Source organism: Crocuta crocuta, unplaced genomic scaffold, assembly GCF_008692635.1.
Source record: "Crocuta crocuta isolate KB4526 unplaced genomic scaffold, BGI_CrCroc_1.0 scaffold176, whole genome shotgun sequence".
Classification (NCBI taxonomy): Eukaryota; Metazoa; Chordata; class Mammalia; order Carnivora; family Hyaenidae; genus Crocuta; species Crocuta crocuta.
In genome coordinates, this window is record NW_027531905.1 from 5800429 (window position 1) to 5824738 (window position 24310).

At 39.5% G+C, this 24310-nt stretch overlaps 1 protein-coding gene across 3 annotated transcripts in view; it reads left to right on the forward strand.

The window, feature by feature from the left end:
- Positions 1 to 24310, forward strand: part of ITPR2 (inositol 1,4,5-trisphosphate receptor type 2) — a 490032-nt gene that overhangs the window by 166345 nt on the left and 299377 nt on the right. For all 3 annotated transcript variants that reach the window (XM_077774582.1, XM_077774583.1, XM_077774584.1), the window contains exons 22-24: positions 16542 to 16735; positions 20768 to 20897; positions 22878 to 22935. In XM_077774582.1, coding sequence (XP_077630708.1) covers positions 16542 to 16735; positions 20768 to 20897; positions 22878 to 22935 — 382 coding nt within the window. The remainder of the gene's footprint in view (positions 1 to 16541; positions 16736 to 20767; positions 20898 to 22877; positions 22936 to 24310) is intronic.

The following is a 24310-nucleotide window of genomic DNA, read 5'->3' on the forward strand; positions in this document are numbered from 1 at the left end:
ATGTCCATGTCATGGAAGATAAAGAAAGGCTAAGAAACTGTTCCAGATTAACCAGAGATTAAAGAGACATGACAACTAGATACAATATGTGATTCTGGATCAGAAAAACTGTCATTTACAGAAGATATTATTGTCACAATTGGTGAAATTTGAATCCGAATTGTATATTAGGCTGTAGCAGTGGATCAGGTTTCCTGAATTTTATAATCTACATTGGTTATATAAGAGGATGCACTTGCTTTTACCAAATACAGGTCAAGAAATGAGAATAAAAAGGTTATGGTATGTGGAGCTAACTCTTAAAGAGTGTAGGAAGAATCTGTAAGATATGTGTAAAGAGCAGGGTGCCTGGGTGGCTCAGTTGGTTAAGTGTCTGACTTTGGCTAATGATCTCACAGCTTGTGAGTTCGAGCCCCGTGTCAGGCTCTGTGCTGACAGCACGGAGCCTGGAGCCATCTTCAGATTCTGTATCTCCCTCTCTCTCTGCCCTTCCTCTGCCCATGCCCTGTCTCTCTCTGTCAAAAATAAATAAACATTAAACAATATAAAAAAAAGATATGTGTAAAGAGGGAGAGAGAGGGTGGAAGAGGATGCAAATATGGCTGAGTTTGTGAATCTCATGAAACTAGGCAGAAGATGTTATAGGAGTTCTTTGTATTATTCTTGGCAATTCTTCCCACAAATTTGAAAGTGTTTAAAAACAAAAAGTTAAAGACTTAAATAATTAGCCAAGTAGGAAAATGATTTATTGTATTTAAGATGACACTTGAAACTTAAAGCATTATCTCGCATGTCTACCAGGAGGTGTGTTATTATAGCTGACTTCTATTAGACTATAAATTCCTAACAAACGTTATGTTAGACTCTATAAATTCTTAACAAAAGAAGCAAGAGAGAACACATTTCTGGAATCTCCAAATGTGGAGACAGGATTTTCAGGCCTGGGAAAAATTCCTGTGGTACAAGATGAGACAGAGGTTGATGCCAGAGAGGAAATCCCAGATTACAGAAAGCACCTGTGGGGGAAAAGAGAACTGTTAGTTTGCAGGACATCTCATGAGAGCCATAGCATTGTGGCCACATTACAATACTCAGTGTATCATCATCTTGGCTCTTTTATATTTAAATGATCTGGATTATATTTTCCTATTTCAGTGAAACCTTATCCAATTGGAAGTCATTTGCAAAGCAAGATATTTTTAAAAACAGGAAGTAATTTTATAAGCATTGTTGCTAGATGAACCAGTTCCTTTAAGTAAGTGCTAATAGTTTTCTTTTCTCATACCATGTCTGGAAAATTTTGTGCAATAGAAGAACCAGGTCTTTTTTTATCCTTCTGATCTACTTATGACTTACTAATTCTGCTCCAGCACAGTTGGGGTTGGACATTCAGAGAAATGTGTTTGGTAGCTGTTTGGCAGGTCAGACCCAGGGGAGCGGAAGAAGAGGTGTGTCCAGCAGAAAAGGGCTTTCAGTTCCTGGAGTTCCATTTCCTGCCGGCCTCAGTGGCACCTGACTTAAGGAGGGTGTGCACACACAGGGGACAGTATTCTTTTTTTTTTTTTTTTTCCCCTGGAAATCCTGTAGGTTTAGATGTCAGTAATTAGTGTTTGAGGTGATGGGGATGTCTGGCTTGGAAAGTGGCATCCTCTTTGGGGTCCACAGCCCACCTCTGTGCCGCTATGAGCTGTCCTCCTGCTAGAGTTGGCTGAGGGTCTGAATCCGGCTCCCAAGCTGTGACTGCTCAACGACACGGTGGCTTTCAGTTGGTATGCTGGGCAGAAATGGCTAGGCTCAGAAGCAACTTTTCATTTTTGTGCCCTAGAGGTGGCCTGCTCTGAAAATTATGCAGGCCTACTCACATGGAGGCCCTGGGAGCAGGCACTGGCCTGGCCTGTGCTGTTGTGAATAGAAGATCCTAACCTTCAGAGCCATCAATCCAATACCGTTCATTGGCTGTGTGCTTACTTAAGAAAACAAATACTGTTTTCAAACAAATGTATCTGCTCCCAGCAGGCTGTGTTGTTGAGTCAGTTTGCTTTGCCTAATACCTATCATTTGCTCTCGGTGATTTAAAATGCACAGGCACCATTCTGTGTAATTGATCTTCTGGGTGGAAGGATTGTGTCAAGGAGTGCTCTTCTTGGTCACGTATAGAAGTTAAAGGCAAGTGCATATGCTGGCTGATAAGTCAGATATTTTCAATACACTTTTGAAAGTACATTCTATTTAAAAAATTATACTTTCTGGGGCGCCTGGGTGGCTCAGTCGGTTGGGCATCTGACTTTGGCTCAGATCATGATCTCACTCTTTGTGGGTTCAAGCCCCCCGTTGGGCTCTGTTGCGATGGCTCAGAGCCTGGAGCCTGCTTCGGATTCTGTGTCTCCCCCCTCTGTCCCTCCCCCATTCATGCTCTGTCTCTTTCTCTCATAAATAAATGTTAAAAAATTTTTTTTAATTATACTTTTTATTTTTCTTTATGCTTGCTGAAGGATGTATACCCCAAGGATTGATAGTACTGTTTATTAAGACCACTTTTTATAGCAGGGTGGGTATATTCTCCTACACTAGAGAGTTATTAAATTTGGGAGGAAATAAGAATACGACTTCCATTCTTCTAATGAACAACATTACATGCTAACTCTGAGTAGTGAGGGTAAGCCTCATCTCCATTTGAACAGGGTGTAGAATGTGACACAGTCTGGAGATGGCTTGGGTCTAACTCAGTATTCAGTGATCCAGTCAATATCCTTCCACTTATCTGTTTGTTGTTTGAATGGAACCGGGGTTCAAATTTAAACCTCCAGCAGGGAGCAAGAAAGTCTTACCCATGGAGTACGGTGCAGGCCTAGATAGGGTGTCCAGGCCACCACTATCATTTCTTTTCACAGTGTCTCCCCGCCCTTGAACTCACCACAGTTCGAAAAGGTGATATAGCAGAAAAGTGCCAAAAGACCAAATCAGAGCTGAACAGTTTCTTTTAGTCTTCTGTCATTTTGCTTTTTCACGACTTCAAATTCTTGGCAGTTTCCATGGTCAAGCCTTGAAATGTGGGCCAGTCCCTAATCAGTAACCAGATCATCTTTTTTTTGTTGTTGTCTTTTGGCACATGTGTTATAATGTTGAAAATGGGAAATCACTGAAAAAGTCAAATGGAGAATTCCATTTACTCTTAGGATTTCCTTTCTTTGGAGGCTTCAGGCTTGGAGCTAAAGTGCCTTTGGCTTTAGAGAATAAGAAACAGATAACCACAATGTCCTGAAATTGTCTTTCGGCCCTAAAAGGGTTGGAGCGCTCCACTGGGTGGCTTATAGCCCTGTGGGCCCAACCCAGGGTAGGGAAGAAATAAGACAGGCAGGCTGTAAGAAGCGCTTTGGATGTCTGTCTGTCTGTCTGGGGCCACCCTGTTGCCCCGGGAGATTTGGGGAAGAGAGTAAGGGCAAGTTAACTCTCCACCTAGTGGCAAAGAACCAGCTTTTTCTTCAGTTTAACTTTTGCTTTGTCTCGGCAGGGACTTTACATGATCCGCCTTGAAATGCTTTTCCTGGCAGCATAGTTGCTGTTAAAAAGGAGGGAAATTGAGACGGGAGGTGGAACAGAAACATTTTTTAATATTGTGATATGGGTGGGAAAGGAAGAGAATATTGCAGGCAAAATATCTGCCAGAAAATAGTTTCTTCCTTTATAAAATTAGATTTGTCTAACTGTGATCTTTATGGTCTCTTTCAGTTCAAAACTGTGATTCTTTGAAGATTAGTAGGTAACTCTCATTCACTCACTGAATGGTGTCTTTTTAAAGTGTGTTGCGAAACACTCCTGTTAGCCAATATCCATGAAGCGTATCTCCTGGTTAATAGCTGTGATTGCTCTTTGTAAAGACACAGCTAGAATGCCTTGAAACCAGAAGCCTTTGTTCACTTTAAGTTTTGAGTGTATCACACACAAAAAAACCAAGTATGCAAGTTAAGGAAGGACTTATCTGGGTGCAGGTGAGGCTGGGGATGTATATTGGGGAGGTGGGGGATGAGAGTGAAGAGAAATGAGGTTTAGTACAAAGACCATAACAGAACAAGTCCCTGAGGTACAAGGTGGCTTTCATTGTAAGGACTCTTTCAAGTGTTCCTTCATCTTTTAATTTTTATTTTTTTTTAAAAATATAATTTATTGTCGAATTGGTTTCCATACAACACCCAGTACGCATCCCAACAAGTGCCCTCCTCCATGCCCATCACCCACTTTCCCCTCTCCCCCCTTTTAATTTTTCATCTGATTGAGTTCTTTCCAGGCCTCTATCAAGGATTTAAGGTTGCGAGGGAGTTCACAGTGCTCAGAAGTGTTAGCAAGGTTTACCTGTAGGGGGAAGGTAGCACAGTTACCATTTGTCATCTGAAAATCTCTTGCAGTGATTTATGAACTTATTTTTTTCTGATATCATTCTGCCTCTTCAGATTCTCCTTTGGATGGTCTTATTCTTTGACCTGTCTTTCCTCATCTCTGCTTTTGGTGAGGTCCCTTTACTTCAAACACATCTGTCTTATCTCCAGTGTGTATCTTTTTCCTCATACCTACCTACTTCCTCTATGCTGTTCTCTTCTGCCTACTCGTTCTTTCCATCTGAACCATGTACTTCTAGTAAAGGAGCCCTTCGACTTGAATAAGAGGCAGAGACATGGAGTCCTGTTCACAGTGCTAGCTTTTCTTGTATCCCTTTGTGTGGGTGCGTACTGTGTCAGATGAGCATGGTCTCATAATGCCTTGAGATTCTTCCATTAATTTTCAAATAAAGAACAATGGCAACAACAATGATGCTAGTGTCCCTGAATCTCTGGAGTTACTCATTGTTGGTTATGTTCCCCAGGAAGCAGACCCTGAGCTAGAGATTAGTGTGAAGGTTTACTAAGTTAATCGTAGGATCAACACCAGTGGAATGGAAGGGGGAGAAGCAGGACTGGGCAAAGTGAGACATTCGATTGTGATGCAACCCTAGTGGGAACCTCTAGGGTGAGGGGAGAGGTCCTTTCAAAATTGTCTCCTATTGGACTGAGGGTGGGGGCTGAGCCTTTATGCCTTCATGGGCTGCCCTGGAATAGGTGTGTGGCCTTGCTTGAGGTGGCTCTCTTCAGACTAGTCAGTCCCCACAGAAGGCTGACATTTGAGGGCTGTCCACTGAGTAGCTGAGGCAGTATACTGGCCTTCATCCCTGAAAGGGGATCTGGGCAAGACCATCACAGCGTCCCCCATAGGTATCTTCCAGAAAAGTACCTTGTTAGAAAAATTGTAGGTCAAGATTAGGATCTCATAGGATATACAGATTTGGAAGGAAAATAAAAATGATTATGCTCTTATAGGAAATAGAGACTAGGGATAAAAGTAAAAACAACATTAAAGCATTTAAATGCACAACAAAATTCTTGATATGAAAACAAAAATTTCTAGAAGTTGCCTACTTCTAAATGCCCCAGAATCACCAGCACCAGAAACCTGTTCTGGGAAACCAGTTTTCTGGAATCCTCTTCTTCAGATATGAAGGAGGATTTCTGTGACACTCTGATTCTGAGGCTGGTTCCCCCAAGGCTTTCTGCTCTGAGTTCTTTCTGGCTTAATGTACAATGTCTCTTATACTCCCCACACTGCCCCCNTTTCTCTTAGTCATCAATAAAGCCTGAAAGGACTTTTTCTCCTGGGCTTAATCCTCTCCATGTATGTCAAGAAAGTTTCAAACACATGATCTATGTGAGACCATGTTCCTTTTAAAAATCAAATGCATGTTTAAAAATTGGTAGAGAATAACTATGTAATGTGTCTGCTTTATACTGAGTGTCTACCATGTGCCAGGCCACACATTGGTAAAAGATTACTATAAAGGGATATTTATTATTTATATTCAACACTTAGCACACCTCTAGATCTTTTTCGTACTTTTACTTTTAATCCTTATTGCCTTCCAGCGATTAGGTATCATGATCACTGTTTTGTCCAGGAAATAGGGTTTTAGAAAAATAAATACTTTGCCTAGGATCATACAGCTTGTAGCTTGCTGAGCCAGATTCTGAATTCGGGTTTCTTTTCTTTTTCTTTACTTCTTTAAAAAAACCCTATAGTCCTACAGTTGATGTTCTTTCTGCTATTATTATACAACTTTCTACTTAGATGACTTCTTCATCTGCAGGGACTTTATTTTCTACTTTTTCCAAGTTTCTCAAGAAAGTTTAGTACTAAACAGTAGGTGTTTACTAAAGAGTTTTGATTTCACTTGAAGGGATTTTACAGGTCAGATCAAAAAAGCTTTTTTAAGCTTTAATCAGATGATTATGATCCAGTAATCATCCCCTCATGAATGGTTGGCTTGTCTCTGAAACATAGTTTGAATCACAAGTCTTAAAAGTTTTACCACTTAAATTTCTCTTGAAGCTCCATGTTCCTCTTCATTCCCTGCACTAAATTCTGACTGGTCTCCCTAACTCCATTTTTGGCTCTTTTTTACCCCCTACATTCCAATGTAAGGATCCTTCTAAAATCACATACTCTAGCCCTTTTACTAGCTCTCATCATCTCTGGAGAATAACTCAGTTCCTTAAGTTGGCGCCCGGGGTCTTCACAATCTGCACCAGATGTCTCTAGCTCTGTCTCTTGCTGTCTCCCCAGTAATTCTAAACAGTTTTGTCCTCTTAGATACATTTCTACATCTCATATATACTTTGATAACTCAATTCTCATTAGGATGAATGTATGTAAGTGCCATGCCTTATATAAAATATGCATGCATTTGGAGGACCAAGGTTTTTAGAAATTCTGATATTCCAAATATGTATTTGTGTCTATCTTTCATTCATTTTGTAATTATTTTTTATAAGTCTTCTTTTCCTAGTAGACTTATAAAAGGCTCATGACTCCTAGATTTACTACTTGGATTATTCTATAATTATCATAATTCAGATTTATTGACTGAGAGAAGCAAAGTGGGGGGAAAAACTATGAAAACAGATTCTATTTCTGGTTCTATAAGCTGACTTGTACCATGCATAATATACTATTATATATGTACTAGGCTTTCAAAAATATCTATTGAGTGAAATGCATTTGATGAATGCATGCGAAATACATGTTTTATATAAATATATAAATATTCGAATGTTAAAAATATTTTGTAGACCATGACATTCCAAATAAATGATTGTTTTTCTTTTGTTACTTATGAACTTCTAGTTTGGCTTTTCAAACTTCCGGTGAATGCGAGAGAACATGACAAATGCCAGTTCATGTTAAAATACCTCCTGCAATTTTATTTTAGCGGTTTTAGTGATTAATGTTATACTTTTTCAGTGCTCTCTGATGCACCATCTTAACAGAGTAATATGATTGAAATATTCACTTGCTAACTATAAAAGTTAATAAATTTCAGAAGGACTTAATGGGTATGATGCATGCATAATTTACATAGCACAGCAAGTCACGAAGTACCTCTGGGCTTCCTTTTGGTTCTCAGTCAGATGTTAGTCACATAAAGTTATAATGCATAAAATTATTTTTGTTAAACTTCATAATTAATGGACTTAGTAGAGGCAGAAGACTCCAATTCTGCGTTTGTCTGTGTTTCTGTGGGATTTGTCTGTAGGTTTTCTGGGTTTTGGTTTCCTAAAGGTATAAGGCACACAGTGGGTGCAGCCCCATCCACAGTGGGATCTATTCTTTTTCCCTAAGCTAAATGTGACTCTGAAGTCTCTGGACAACTAACATCCCCATAGTGAGTGAATAGGACAGAATCAGTACCGAGGAATGCCCTCACAAATAAGGAGAATGACTAAGAGGACCACGTTGGCCTCACCTCCTCTCTACTGCCACCACTTTCTCTAATTATAAATATAGTTCTGATGCCTCAAGGTGTTAATACGCTGGGGTGGCTTCGCCAGTTCTCTCAATACTTGCTGAAGAGAGCTCACCAGTGATCTACAAAAAGGTGCACTGTTGGAACCCAAACATAAATTTATAGAAGGTTTGCATATAAAAGGACTGTTGAAATCACCTAAACACTATACTAACTTCAAACTTTCATATAACACATATTGCAGGTGGTCATCTGGGATCTCCTTGACCATCTGACCAAGATTTTGTTGCTGCAAAAGGCAAATCTCTTTTATTTCCAAGAGCTCCAGTTATTAGTTCTCTTATGTTAGACTCTCCTAAATATACCTCCATCTAACTTCCACCAAGCAGTCCTACTTTGTTCTGGGAGCCATGCTGAAATCGAACATGGCTTCCACATGTCCGTTCTCCCTGCATCTGAAGATGGCCCGGGTGTCTCCTGAGCACCTGCTCCTCTCTGTGTCATCACCTGCAGTCTCTTTAACTATTTCTCTTATGATTCAGTTATCGCTGGTCACTGGTCTGACTGGCATAGAGGGCAAGGACAGTTATTTTCTCATTCATTCTGAACACTTGACTTTTGTGATGAAGTCTAGGTGAAATGGATGTTTTGGGTAATAATAACACCAGAAGAGATTCCCCTGGGACTTGAACACAACTCAAGTTCCAATTTGTGCTCTGCAACATCACATTTTTTCCATCATATAATTTAGTTGCTTTGTTTGCATCTAAGTAAAGGTCATTTTATATTTTGATTTTAGCATATGTTTTCAACCTGTCGATGTAGTTTGGGGATTTGATGGAATCATTTACTGTATCAGGTATCCTTTCCTGTTTCATGCTACCTTTACGTTTAAGAAACGTGTGATCTCTGACTTCAGAGATGCTTAGATCTGGTCAAAGGTCAAGGCAATGGGAGAGAGGCAAGAAACTAGAGACCCTTCTGTACTTTAACAATGATTGATTTTCTCATACTCTTTGGTTACAATCATTTAGCTAAAATCATACCTATTATTAAATGTATCTGTACTGTGATGAATCAGAACAGTGGTTGCTCTTGATGGTGGTGGGGGAAGGTAGAGGACATGAACCAGAGAAAGGCACAAAGGAGCTCCTGGGCATAATGGGAATGTTCGGTATCTGGATGGCATGTGGCTTGGATGGGTGTATGCCCTTCAGCAGAACTGCTGAAACCTTTCATTTAAGATCTGTGTGTTTCATTGTCTTTAAATTGTATCTCACTTGTAAAACAGTGTGTAAATTCATTTATTGCTTGGACTACCGACTGTTAAGAATTAAAGTCAGTTTTGCAAATTAAAATCTTGAGGTTTGGAATATTGAAATGACTCTGTCAGTATTTGACGGTGATGAAATCCAAAGTAGGATGTAGAACTCAACCATTGTTTTGTATGAGTTGCTTTTTATTTTTTTTTATTTTATTTTATTTTTTTTATGTTTTATTTATTTCTAGGAGAGAGAGAGACAGCGTGAGCAGGGGAGGGTCAGAGAGAGAGGGAGTCACAGACCGAAAGAGGCTCCAGGCTCTGAGCTGGCAGTCAGCACAGAGCCCGATGCGGGGCTCGAGCCCACAACCGCGAGATCATGACCTAAGCGAAATTCGGACGCTGAACCGACTAAGCCACCCAGGCGCCCCTGAGTTGCTTTTTAAATTCATCCTTTGAATAACACTTCTTTAGGGTGTGGGTGGGATGGGAAATAATTTTCGTTTAAACAGTCAACTTGATATTCAAAAAAAGATGGGTAAATACATTACTATATTTTGGGAACATATTTTCAATAGATTTTGCTTTGCTCTAATTCTAAGGTCTAGAAATCTGTAAATGGGTTATCAACATGCTATATTCAATGAGTGTTTATTTAGAATGGAGAAAATTAGGTGTCACATTGTCTATTTTGTTCACTGAGTATTCTTTATATACCACTTCTCTGAAGGACTTCTTCCGAGGTGATATTGTGTGACAGTCATGCCATAGTGTAAGAATTATGAGCTATAATTATGTGATGAAACCACACACTCATTAGTAGAGTGGTGGCCATGGTAATAGAACATGATGCAAAGGAGAATGGCTGTTTTTCAGAGATGTAACAAAAGTACACAAATGTCCTCAACTTTTCATTTTGAGCTACTATCTTACAATTATATGACACTTTTTATTCTTCATGACTTTTTTGCATGTTATATAATCTTATTCTCACAGTACTTGGAACATATTTTATTAGGATTAAGATTGTGTACATAGGATGGTGAAATAATTTCAGAAAGATCACACTACTCTAATCTAAATCTTCAACTCTATTCAAAGTCCCGTTCAAAATTGTATCTCTTCAGTGAAGCTGCCCTTCACTCTCCTCCCCTAAGGTAATTTAAAAAATTAAGTATTTAATATAAAATTTTTTAAAAATGAAGGAAAATTTCCGAAAATTTCCCTAAGAAATTTTCATATTGCCCATGCCATACTATAACTCTCTCATCTGCCTTGTATTTGTTCTTAAAGTTTTTGTGGATATGTTGTATATTTTCCTAGCCATGCTGTCAGTTCTATTTTTCCTAAGTCCTTCCACTCCCAATGTCCCTAGTGGAGAGCCAGATGAATGACATTGCTTATTTAATAAATACTTTCTGGGGTGCCTGGGTGGCTCAGTTGGTTAAGAGTCAGAGTTCAGCTCAGGTCATGATCTCACGGTTCATGAGGTCAAGCCCTGTTTTGGACTCTGTGCTGTGAGCTTAGAACCTGGAGCCTGATTAGGATTCTGTGTCTCCCCCTTTCTCTGCCCCTCCGCTGCTTGTGCTCTCTCTCTCTCTCTCAAAAAAAAAAAAACTTTAAAAGAGATTCATCAAAAAATACTTTCTGAACAAGAGCTACCCTTAAAATTAAATTGTGCAATAAAAATAAAATGCTGTGAGTAGTGTGTGGCCCATCATATATAATAAAAACTGGTTGAATAAATTCACTTGAGGATAATGTGACCAAATTTATTATATGATTAATAATAATTCCACATCTTCAGCGCACAGTTTTAATTAGAATCTTTCCTTTCTAGAGGTGCCTGGATGGCTCAGTCGGTAGAGCATGTGACTCTCAATCTTAGGGTGGTACATTCAAGCCCCATGTTGGGCATTGAGCCTACTTCAAAGAAAGACCAACAATATTAAAAAAAGAATCTTTGCTTTCTGCATTTGGTAGGTTTTCTGAGTTCTAGTATAAAGTGTTTGGAAACTTGTAAGGTGATGGGTTATTAGCAAAGCATTATGGTATTGGGAAAAAAGCTGCATGTTGGTACTGGCTGGCCTCTACCTGAAGCTTGGCCAATTTCTGCTTGAGTAAAGTGGGAGGGGTCCCCCAAACCCCTACCCTACTAGGGTATATCTGGCCCAACAAAGTACATAGGATGTGATTTGCCCTTGATAAGGGCAGATTTTATTATTTCCCTTATCTCACTGGTATCCATTTTATTACTTCTTCTCTTTTGAGTGGAAAAGTGTTTAAGTAACATGAAATTATATATACTTTTTTGAAAAAATTTAGAAAATTTAGGAAAGTATAAAGGAAAGCAAGCAAAAATTTACCTTGATGAAAGATGGACTATTTTTAATGTAATAAGATCCAATTTTTAAAGTAAAAATGTCAATCTCATTTTTAATAGCTCATTTATCAAATCTTTTTTTCTGTTATTAGTGCATTAATCTAGCAAACAGTGATTGAATGACTGGTGTGTGTCAGGCACTATTTCAGGGGTTGGAGATAGAGCAGTAAACCAGGCAGAATTTTTGTTTTCGTGGACCTTATGTGTTTTTTGCGGGGAGTATACAGTAAACAAATATAAAATATGATGTGAGATGGTGATAATGTCCCAAGACTGAAATGTAAAGCAGGTGCGTGGGCCCAGAATGATGGCAGTCCTTCTTCAGAGAGGGTGGCCAGAAGTCTAGCTAAGGATGTGACATGGTACCAGAAATCATAAATGAGTGAGAAAGCAAGTTAAGGGAGCATCTGGTTAAGAAAACTCTAAGCATAGGAAAAGTACGTTCCCACCAGGCCCAGCCCAAAGCCTAAAAACCTGATGGAGACTGGATATCTAGCCCTCTAAAATACCATGATCTAATCTGAACTGGGAATGCTGGTTATCTATTGTCTTCTTAGGGGGTTACTCTTGATCTTGCGTTTGATGCAGGTTGGTACCATGGTACCCATTATTCTGCTTGTATCCCTAACTTAATTAATGCTTGTGTTCATCTTGTGTTAATGTTTTTGGCTTTTTTTGCATGTGGAAAAGTCCTTTTATAACCAGACCCTCAACCACTGGGAGGAAGCACTGCTCCAGAGAATGTTCAAAATAGAAAACTGCTCCCGTTTTAAAGTGTAGGCGTCTTCCAGCAAGTAGAGGGTTTCTAAGGAGCTGCTGAGCAGAGATGGAAAGCAGGAAGATTTCCTGAGTCATGTCTTTATGGTTTAATATCATTCCATTTCAAATGAATTATTATAACAGCAGATGCAGTTTTTCAAATTCAACTATAAAAATGTTTCAGGGAAGTAAGAATGGTTTTTTTGGGTTATCCATATTTTTGGATTTTATTATATATAAAACACTGAGCTGACTTTAGTAGTCACAGAGCAATTAAATGGCCACGAACAGTTTTTGACAGAACTCTTCTTTTTTTTTTTTTTTTTTAACATTTTTTATTTATTTCTAGGAGAGAGAGAGAGACAGCATGAGCAGGGGAGGGTCAGAGAGAGAGGGAGTCACAGACTGAAACAGGCTCCAGGCTCCGAGCTGGCAGTCAGCACAGAGCCCGACGCGGGGCTCGAACCCACGAACTGCGAGATCATGACCTAAGCGAAAGTCGGACGCTTAACCGACTAAGCCACCCAGGCGCCCCTTGACAGAACTCTTCTAATCAGATATTTTGTTTATCTCATATAAATGCTGAGAAGATTCCATAAATGTCTATCTGGAACCAAAACAACCAGAAAATTCAAATTATCATGTCTAGTCTTAGGTATTTATAAGAGAATAGTATTTCTAATAGGAAAAGATAACAAAGATGATTGTAAGTAAAATACCAATAGATATAAGGTTGATTTCAATCAAATAAGATTCTGTTAAATCTCTTATACTTTCTAGAAATCCACATAACTCTCAATGATGGTTGAGCCAGCAGTGCTCACCAGCAGTAACATGACTTCTGAATAGGTAAAATTAAATCATGGTCAGCACAGCTTTTGGGTTATGTAGATTTCGTATTGCATTTTACCTTTCTGAAGTGGTAACGGAAACTTGACTCATCAGGACCTTCAAATAAACAAAGAAACAAGCAGTATGTTCACCACCCCCCTCGGCCACCGTTCCCAGTATGCATTTAGCATACTTCTCTTACTTTCAGATTTTTCTCTTGAGGGAATTAGGATTAGTAAAATTAACCATACAATGATAAAAGAACCTGAAAAATCTATCTGCTTTTCTTTCTTTTTTTAAAAATGTTTATTTATTGAGAGAGAGAGAAAGAGAAAGAGGGAGAGCAAGCATACAGTGAGAGAGGGAGAGAGAAAATCCCAAGCAGTTTCCATGGTGTCAGTGCTGATCTCATGAACCATATCATGACCTGCACCTAAATCAAGAATCTGAAGCTTAACCCACTGCCCCACCCAGGCACCCTCATCTGCTTTTATTTCTAAGCAACACCTTCTTTCTTAATTTTGCTTAACAAAGATGACTTCCATTTTTTCAAACCATCTCAACCCCCTTTATACATATATCCAAATTCTGGCTGGGTTAAAATGAAAGACATAAAAACCTGGATTTTTAGGGGTTAGTTTGTCCACAGGATTTATGTGATAATAAAGTAGCTTTTCCACTGAAAACTTCTTAGTAGTATTAACTAATTATGGTTGAGAAGAAAAACGGTAACGTTCTTCTTTGGCAGCATTGAAAACTGATGGCCGACTTATCTCAATAGTCTAGAATCAGAAATTTTCTGTGGAAAATGGGTACTCGGGAGCCCTGTATGTCTGTGATTTATGTGGCATTTGACTATAGTTTTCCAAGCTGTGATAGTTCACAATTTAAGCGCTTCTCATCCCCACTAAGCAACTCCAGAAAATATAGCATCTTTTAATTTGGGACCTCTCATGGAGATGTCAGCAGAGTTTTGTGGTGACCACGTGCCACAGGCATCTAAGGATGTGGTAGAACCGGAATGAACCCGTCCATGTCATTGACAACATGTGTTATGTATTATTATGGTTCTGGTCTCTAGATTTTAATTTCTTGGTGACAGGATCTATATTTGGGGGAAAAGAATTGTCTGGGCTAACGTTCTCTGTAATAATCATTTGGATTAGATGATTATTTTCCATGCAAATCTAAATAAGGTGCAGACACTGTGGGTGCCAAGGATTTCTGTGTGAATCAGGGAGTGGGAATAACAAAGGAGCCTGTTCTGTGTTAGTGGTAAGAAAGCATCTCCTGGAGGCTAACACACAGACATGCTCGAATCAAGATTCGGATAAATTGTGCTGGTTAAACGTTGGTCGCCTAAAACCACTGCCAACAATCCGACGTGCATCCTTGCAATCCACGTGGCAAACAGTGCGCTGGGGTGGCGAGTGGGGGTGGCTGGAAGTCGTCAACTGCTGTGATTGCTTGAGTACCGCAGACAATGCAGCATTCTGCCTCGAGGTTGTTCTGGTGGAAAATAGGCTTCTCTCAAATCCGTGGTCTCCGTCTTGTCCAAACCTGGAAATTACCTTTCACGTATATTTTTTCTGATTGCCCGTCCCGCTTTTTGGTTTATGCAAACAGCAGTCAAATAAAGGGTTATAGACTCTCAGAATGAAAACCAAACTTAATTTCTGCTGGAAAATGCCACTCTAGAAAAAAATGTTACTTATTTGCCACCTCATACTTGTACTATTTGAGCACCACCCTTTCCTATATACATTAATTTCATATATGGTTAAGATAATAAGTTTTAAAAGGGATTTCACTTTTCATAGTGATTACTAGTGGCTTGGCGATAATTGTGAGTTAGTCTGCACAAGACCGTCAAGACTTTTGAGTCATCCTTTAAATATTTTCCTTTTCTTCGTTTGCATTTTGATCCTGTAGGTATTCCGACAGATTATACTCTTCGGTTAGAGCTGGGAGTTTTATCTCATCCCATCTTATTTCCATTTCCCATTCTCTTGGTATATATGCTGAGACACTTAGGGAAAGGAAAGTTATTTGCTGGATTCTTACGCCTTTGCCTGAGGCAAAGCTCCATGAACATACCGGAAGCAAAGACCACTATTCTGAAAAAAAAGAAAAGTAGACAATTGTTCTTTTGAATCCTTCCTGCCTGTTGTAGGAATTGAGAAGTGAGAAACTGCCGTCAGCCTGGAGAAAATAAATTGGAGCAGTGTCAGGAGGATGCTTTGGTATAGCTGCATGTGGTCAGTGGAAGGAATGAGTATACATGCAGTTTTATTGGAGGACAAATGAATGAGAAGTCAAACTCAGAAAATGTAGAAAGAGGGTGATGCCTTTTTGATAATGATCATTTAAATAAAAATTTTTAATGCTTATTATTGAGAGAGAGAGAGACAGAGAGACAGAGGGAGAGACAGCAAGCTGGGGAGGGGCAGAGAGAGAGGGAGACACAGAGTCTGAAGCAGGCTCCAGGTTTCGAGCAGTCAGCACAGAGCCCGATGTGGGGCTTGAACCCACAGACCATGAGATCAGATCATGACCTGAACCAAAGTCGGATGCTTAACTGACTGAGCCACCCAGGTGCCCCGAAAATGATCATGTTTGTCACTAATTTGTTATTGTAATTACCTCAAACATAATTGTTTTTTGTAGATTTTGAATAATGATATTTTTATTCAAATTGGATGAAGGAATGGGAAGTGCATTGGCAAATACATGGTTCTTCCCCAGGTGAAACTTTCTTTTTCTTAAAATGAAGTTATAACAGGGGTGCCTGTGTGGCTTAGTCGGTTAAGCGTCCGACTTTCGCTTAGGTCATGATCTCGCGGTTCGTGGGTTCGAGCCCCGCATCGGGCTCTGTGCTGACTGCCAGCTCAGAGCCTGGAGCCTGTTTCAGTCTGTGACTCCCTCTCTCTCTGACCCTCCCCTGCTCACGCTGTCTCTCTCTCTCTCTCTCCTAGAAATAAATAAAAAATATTTAAAAAAAAATGAAGTTATAACAATCTTCCTCACAAGCATTATGAAAGCAAAGCTATGAGGTCCTTGGTGTGAGGGTGGGATTAGGATGCTAGTCACCACTTAATGTGTTTTCATGTAACTCATTATCGTAGAGTTCTTTCACATTATTGTAAAAGTTAGAGCCTGTCAGTGTCACAGTTGAGAGGACTTACTGTGTCCCCAGAGGACCTGACTTGGATGTTATCAGAGCTACCACCACTTACCCTTGGTACCTCATTTGAAAGCGTTTTCTGAGAAAAGTAAACTTTTATTTTTAAAATCTGTTGTTTTGAAACGCGTCTGCTAGGACCTTGGCTTTGTCTGTAAGGAAAGAGCCAGAACAGTGGATGCTATTCTTTCTTATCCCATTACTTTTCCTGTCATGTTTTCAGTCTGGTTTTGACCAACTGGATGTTACACCTGTTTCCCGGCTGTTGTGTGTGTTGACTTAAGGGCTTCTCTTGTGCTAGGAAACAATGTCATGAGAACCATCCACGGGGTGGGAGAGATGATGACCCAGATGGTACTCAGCCGAGGCTCTATCTTCCCCATGAGTGTGCCTGACGTTCAGCCCAGCATCCACCCCAGCAAGCAAGGGAGCCCTGTAGAGCCTGAGGACGTGACCGTGATGGACACCAAACTGAAGATTATTGAGATTTTACAGGTATGGTGCCTAATGGGAGCGAAGTGACAAATACCTAATTGAGCTTCTTGGTTTAACTTTCTTATAGACTTTGTTCCAAATCACTGTGGAAATATTCTGAAATGCTATTGATCTAATTTATTTCTTTTAAGTTAATGACACTATTTAACATATTAATTACATTTGTTCATTTCCATTAAATGTATTAATGGTGATACCTAACAATTGTGGAGCGCTTTGAGGTTGACAAAACCTCTTTCCAACTTTGAGGTTGACTAAAACCTCATTTAGTATTAACCCTGATTTCATTTTACCTTCATTTAAGGATTTCTGAGCAGGCAAACTTGAGATTGAATTCTAACTCTATTTCTATTTTTAATTGAATTGGATATGTAATTCTGTGTATCCAGATTTATCATTGTAGCAAGAAACTCAAGTAAAATTTTGTTTATCATTAGCAAAAATGTTAATAATTGGTGGTTGTATTTTATATAAGTGACTATCTCTCTTTGTGTTTTTGTTTCCACAAGGCTAGGAATAATATACATTTTTAAAATTAACATAGTCTAACACCTAGCTCTATGAATTTAAAGGAGATAAATTATTATTTCAGTCCCCTTGGTTTAGTGCCTAAATTCCCTATTACTGTAGCTGTGAATTCTTAGCAGTTTTTTTAAGTTTGGAAAGTAGTTTTATGATACTTTAATTATAGCATTTATTCCAGATTTGGAGAATGGAGCCTGCAGTTTTCAAGGATCTATTAAGATTCTGGATACAATTTACTAAGTCTTTCTTCATAATTTAATGTAGACTGAACTACCAGAAGTGGGTTAGGAGTCCTGGAAGGGTCCGTACATTTTTATTTAAAGTAATTAGGTTTCTAATCATAAAGGGCTTCACATTCCGTCCAGGAATTCCAAAGGCTGGATCCTGAGAAATATTGGCAGGCCTCCCTACCCTGTGTTCGTGCCCCTGAAAAATCACTCAGGTCTCCTGTTCTTAAACTGAGAAAGGTAGTGATCACCTGCCCTGTGGACCTAATGAACCCATAGCTTCACATCCTCCTCCTCACGGGACCACGTGTAAAATATGTGACCTCATTTTAGCCCCCAGTTACAGACGATCAGCATTTGAAAAACATTCTCCAACAGCTCAAAAATGATGAGATGGAGATACTACTGCGGTGGGGCAGATTAGGGCTGACCTTTCTTTGCTGCCTCTTTGGGGCTTTCAGTGTATTTCTTGTTGAACCTCTTTCCTCACTCTGATTTTTGTTTCCGTGTCTGGGTGTGATTCACTCTGTCTGTGTTCCCATGTGCTGCTCTCAAATAGGTTTCTTTCTTAGAAGAGCTCTTCAAGGATTTCTTTGTAGCCACATTCCTTATGCACGTCTCCTGCTTTCTGCCAGCTCTTCCTCCTCACGGGCTCTTCCTTTCTTTCTTTTTTTAAATTTTAATGAATTTAAATTTACTTTTTTTATTTTTTATTTATTTATTTTTTATTTTATTTTATTTTTTACAAATAGTTTATTGTCAAATTAGTTTCCACANGTGTAGGATTCCATGGTATAGATACACCACATCTTCTGGATCCATTCGTCCGTTGATGGACACTTCGGGCTCTTCCTTTCTTTTCCCCCTTATTTTATGTATCTCTCTTTTTATTTCTCTCTCTCATTCTCTCCCTCAGTCTCTCTTTGGCCCTCTCTCAACTATCTTTCTCTGCCTTTGTTTTTAATTCTTCCCTTTGCCCCTTTCCTACCTCCCATTTATGTTTCACAATTAAATATACTGGAAGATGAAAGTTTTATTTTGGTTCTATTTATAAAATCCAAATATTGGGATGCTGGGATGGCTCAGTCGGTTAAATGTCTGACTCTTGGTTTCGGTTCAGGTCATGATCTCACGGTTCATGATTTCGAGCACTGAGTTGGGCTCCGTGCTTACAGTGCTAAGCCTATTTGAGATTCTCTGTCTCCCTCTCTCTCTCTGCTCCTCCCCTGCTCACTCCCTATCTTTCTCTTTCAAAATAAATAAACATTTAAAAATTAAAATAAAATAAAAATGTATGAGCACTACTCTTCAACTAAAATGTAATAAGTGTTTTACCAAGTAGTCTCTTATTAATTTGTTCTTTACATAGTTTTTTTTTTTTTTTAATCCTTCCTTTCAAGCACCTGCAATCTACTTTCAGTTCCCACCCTTCTGCTCAAGGCTACCAATCCCATGGACCCTTCTCAACTCTCTTTTCCCACGATCTGTCCCCTGCTTCGAAAATCTCCTTAACTAGAATCCATTCAACCTGTATGTGGCACTCACCACATGCTTGTAAAAGAGGCTCTTTGGTGTTTGTGTTCCTTCTACCTTATATGCTCTTCAAAGGTAGGTCTTAGATCCTTGGCACCTTTTTTGTATCCTCAGCACCTTTCTTAGTACCTGGCGTAGCAAATGTTTATTGACATGAAGCATGTTTGCTGCCCATAAGCAGCATAGAAAGCAAGCAGAGGAAAGAGAGAGACAGAGACAGAGAGAGAGAGTCAATAATAGGTGTACTAGGCAGACAGGAGACAGATAGGTGCAGATAAAGTGTTGGGTGAGCAGAAAGGAGAAAAGTTGGCTTGGACTGGGGAACCGGGGAAAGCTTCTTCAGAAAAGGGACTTGAACTGCATCTGGGAGGGTATCTCCAAGGCTGGTTGTTCTGGGGTGGAGGAGAATGTTCAAGGTACGGTGGACACTGAACAAATGTGAGAAGGCAAGAGAGAAACATCCAGTGCTATTGGAACAAAGCCGTGTGAGAGGGAGAGTAAGAGAAGGGAGGGGAGAAGGACCGAGGAGGAAGGCGTGTGATACAGGAGCCGCAGAAATGGGAGGAGATCAGGCCCGATGGCACCACGCTTGTCCATTGTTGTTTACTGTCCGAACGAGACTCTTCTGAGTGTGCAGGGGGCACTGATAGTAATTTTACTGGAACAGAAGGTTAAACTGGGCTTATTTCAGGCAAACGGGAATGGAAGGGAACCACTTCTTTATTGCTTCCCTTCTCTACTCAGAAATTTGTAGCACATACTTTTCTTTCTCTGATCTCCACTGCAGTCTCTGCAACCTGATTTAGTTCTTGTTCGTTTTTTAATGTTTTTATTTATTTTTGAGAGAGAGCGCCAGAGTGTGAGTGGGGGAGGGGCAGAGAGGGAGACACAGGATCTGAAGCAGGCTCCAGGCTCTGAGCGGTCAGCGCAGAGCCCGACGCGGGGCTTGAACTCACTCACTGTGAGAGCATGACCTGAGCCGACGTTGGATGCTTAACCAACTGAGCCACTCAGGTGCCCCTTGATAATTTTCTAATTATGTTACCCATGCTATATTTTGTTTTCCTGGCTTCTTGAGAGCAGAGGTCTCAAGTGTTTGCATTCTTCATAGTACCCAACACAGGCAGGAACCTTATTGGCACTGAGTGTCTTTCAGTGTGTCAGTTAAGGAGGCAAGGTCAACAACACAACTCCTGGGAAAACAAGCACCCATGAGGCTAATCCATGGTGTATTTGGATGCTGCTTCTTCAGCTGTCCTTTGTAGCCTAGATCCAAGACCGATTGTGGTATAGCTGGAATCCACACTAATGTACCTGAAAGTTCGGCCTTTCTGTGCATGAATGAAGGTCACAGCACCAGCTCTCCTCCCAGAGCCAGTGGTAACTCTGCAAAATGCCCAGTGAAATAGTCATCATTACCTCTTCATTCAGACTCATTGGCTACCTTGGGCTGGAATATTCAAAGTAATCATGGGGAGTCAAGTTTTCTTCTTCCTAAAAAGCTGCTTTGGGATTTTACTGACATTGGCTAATGGAAATGCGTCACTCTTCTTAGCTTTATGGCTGATGAGGCTATATGCAACTGGAGTGTTAAGAGCTGAGATTTGTAATTAGTTCATGCAAAGCGTTGATAGACACATTGTTCTTGGTGTAATGAACTGTAGTTTGAAACACTATGCTAATAAAATAAAATTATGTTTAATTTTTAATTATGCTTAATAAAATTATGTTTAATGCTCTTTTGTAGTTTATCCTGAGTGTCAGACTAGATTATAGGATCTCATATATGCTGTCAATATATAAGAAGGAATTTGGAGAGAACAATGAAAATGCTGAAGCATCCGCCAGTGGCTCTCCAGAAACATTACTGCCGTCAGGTACCTCCTTTGTGACAATATGTACTCTGTAGTGTTCACATTTTAAGGCACAGTAATATTTCTAGGAGATGCAAATGTAGAAATCATAACCACCAATGACATGAAGGAACTGAATTGGAGCCTAGAACGTCCAAAGGATATTTGCAGTTATTTGGTGCTAAGTCCTCGGAATGCAGTTAATTTTGTAGCCTTCACAATTCGATGAGGTAGAGGTACTGTTTATTGTGCCATTTTACCGATAAGAAAACCAAGGTTAGATCGGATAAATTGCTGGCTATAGGTCATGAATATAGTGGAGCGGGGATTCCCTCAGAATTGTCTCCAGTTTCAGAGCCTGAATCTTGGAAGCATCATGTTGTTTTGATGAAAGTCCAAGAGAGATGTTTTTGCCTCATTAAAGAGCAGTGTGAAATGCAGCTTTCTGCAAGAAAGGTATTTTTTAGGAAGCTGTTGCCCTGCTCAAGAACAAAGACATGGTATTTCCCAAAGGTCTAAATGAGAGTGTTGTTGTGTGTGTGTGTGTGTGTGTGTGTGCGCGCGTCTGCTTACTTTGCATGGTTATGAACTGTTACTGTATGTCAATTTTTCACATTTTAAAATGTAAGAATGAAAGCCACTCTTATCTCTGTGTGTAGGAGCATAGTAAAGAAAGAGCATAAGAATTACTGTAAAAATTTTGTGACTGTAGAGCATACCTTATGAAACCTAAGAAACTCTACATTTCCATCTTTCTGGTTAGATCAGGCCAGTAACAGCAGGCTAGAAACTTCTGTATTAAAGATTTAGCCAGGTAACAGAATTCTTTTTCTGAGGATAGGATCTGTGTACAGATATGGAATTTTCTTCTAACCGCAACCAGTATAAAAGTGTCAGGAATCCTCCTCATTTTTGCCCGTCAGTCAATTTGGCAGGAATGACTCAGTGATTGCAAGTGTGTAGTTAAAATGGGTGGTAGGCCAGTGTCCTGCTCTCCAACTCCTTAGGACCATCCTAAAGGCAGCATGCCTCTGCAGACAGGTTAAGTTTGCCTCAGCGAGAAGTCACTTCTGGTACATTGGCAACAGTAATGTTTCTGTGCTTCCCAGAAGGATAGAACCCCAAAGGGCTATTTCCAGGAACGCTACGGCAGAACCAGAGAGTCTTGCTGGAGGTTGCATTGATAGTATCATAAACATTACTGGCTCTCAGAAGCCAGATTTCTGGAAATAGAAGCTCCAAGGATCAGTAAAGTATGGGAGGGAACCCCCTGAAAACCAGTTCTCTCTGATGTACCTAATCTCTTTCATTGGATGAATCTGGAAGAGAGAGCTTTCTGAGGAGAATTCTTTTTCCTCTGTTTTTTTTTTTTTTTTATCTTGTTCTGCTTTGTTTTTGTGCTTTGGAGATGAAAAATAAATAATATTATTTAAATGTGTTATTTTAAGAAAGTTATCTTCAAAATATTAGTGGTGAGGATAGGTGAGGAATCATGATTGGTTCACATAAAAAAAAAAATAATAATGTCCCATAAGAAGAAGGGATGGAATTTTAGAAGGGAGGATGCGTAAAAGGACCATGCTGTTTGGAAATACCGTAATAGTTACAGGGCTCATTACTGCTATATTTTGATTCTTTAAAAACATGTTTAAAAACATCCTTCCATGTCATCATCCATTTAAATTATATAAATTTATGTGTGTGTGTGTGTAACTGATGCATATGTGTATGTGTGTGTGTGTGTGTGTTTATACAAGTGAAGTAACTTTGTAAATGATTTCTCATCTAAATATCTTTGACTGTAGCAATATATATTTCAAAATGTAAACTTTGTTTAAAACATTGATATGTAAGTGAAATTATATTGCAGCTTTTCAAACTGTTGACTTTTGGTGGCATAAAGGAATGAAGGCAAAATATTTTAGGTATGCTAATCTCAGTATAAATATGGTGACTGCTAATTATGATAAGAGAAAGAATGAATTTTACCCTTTGTCTTTGCAGCAATTGTTCCTGATATAGATGAAATTGCAGCTCAGGCAGAAACAATGTTTGCTGGAAGGTACAGTAAAGCTTCTATAGCTTTATAGTGTGAATACGATTTTTACTTAGAATTTTATTGATACTTTGCTATTGTTTACCTCCCTATATTTAATTTTAGATCCTTTATTGTTTCCAACATAATTTCTGCCAGAAATGAAGCTACTAATGCAGTGTAGGAGGGAAAAGCATAGCTTTTCTTTTAGGTAGGTCAGGGGAAAAAAACCGAGGGAGATGAAATCAGTGTATTGAACTTTTCCCTGAATTCTTTGCTTTTCTTTCCTCAAATAATGACAGCATGCGAATGCCCTTTAAGTCCCCTGGTATCAATAGCGCTGTGTCTTGCAAAACATTGCTTGCCTGAATCTAAAAAATTTGAGGCAGGGAAGTAACTTCTTTCAATGTTATCATTAACTGTTTGTGAGAAATAAAGCTATTTTCTGCCAGTTGGAAATATCCATGATTAAAGAAAACAAAATACCTCTGGCATGACTGCCCTCCTTTGTTACTGGGAGCCCTGACGTTTATTGTTTTAAAGTTGCTTCTTTCTTTTTAAGAAATGAAAACTAATAGCAGTAAAAAAGAAAAGTAAAGAAAAAAAAAAAGGACCTGAATGTCTAAGCTACAAATCATTGAGTTTCTAGTTTTCATTTCAAATATAACAGATTTGCCATGAGAACCTAAACAAATTTCACACTAAGCCCTTTGTTGCTTAGAAAGACCAACAAAAGTGAAGAATCAAGGGACCCAAAAAGGGTTTTTATCTCTAGTGAACATTTGGGTTAGCTTTGTTTTCATGTTGTTTTGACAGATTTTGTCGTTGTTGTTGTGGTGTTTTCCTATTCAAGTATTTCATTATTCCTGAGGAGAGATAATAAATCAGCGTATGAGTTTTCACCTGGGTATAAATGGACCTCTTACTCCAGGGCAGTCCTGCCCAGTGTCTGAATATAGCAAATACCCAGAGCAGCTCTGGTGGTTGTGTGCACGTGTGTGTGCGGGTGTGTGCCCTTGCCCTTCCCCCAGCTGCTCACTACCTGTCATGGAGGGGCCTCTGGGGTTCTGGGTAAAATCAGCTGTTGCTGTACATCCATCCTAGAATCTCTTCTCAGTACTAGAGTCGAGATTTTTTGGATCGATGTAGATTCCTAGCTTTTGTCTGTGTCTAAGTGAGCGACTCATGCTGGCTGGCCTGGTACCTTCCCAGTACAAGCTCTGAAAAGTCCTCCATTCTGGGAAACCCCCTCTGTCTCAGACATGCTGGGTTGGTTGATCACCCCTACTTTCCGTGGACACACACAGGCTTTTCTTTGTGCTTTGTTTCTTCATCAGTTACATGAAGGGGGAGAAAAAGAGTAAAGTTATTTTGCTTTTTACTTTCCAATTTGGAGGGGGCA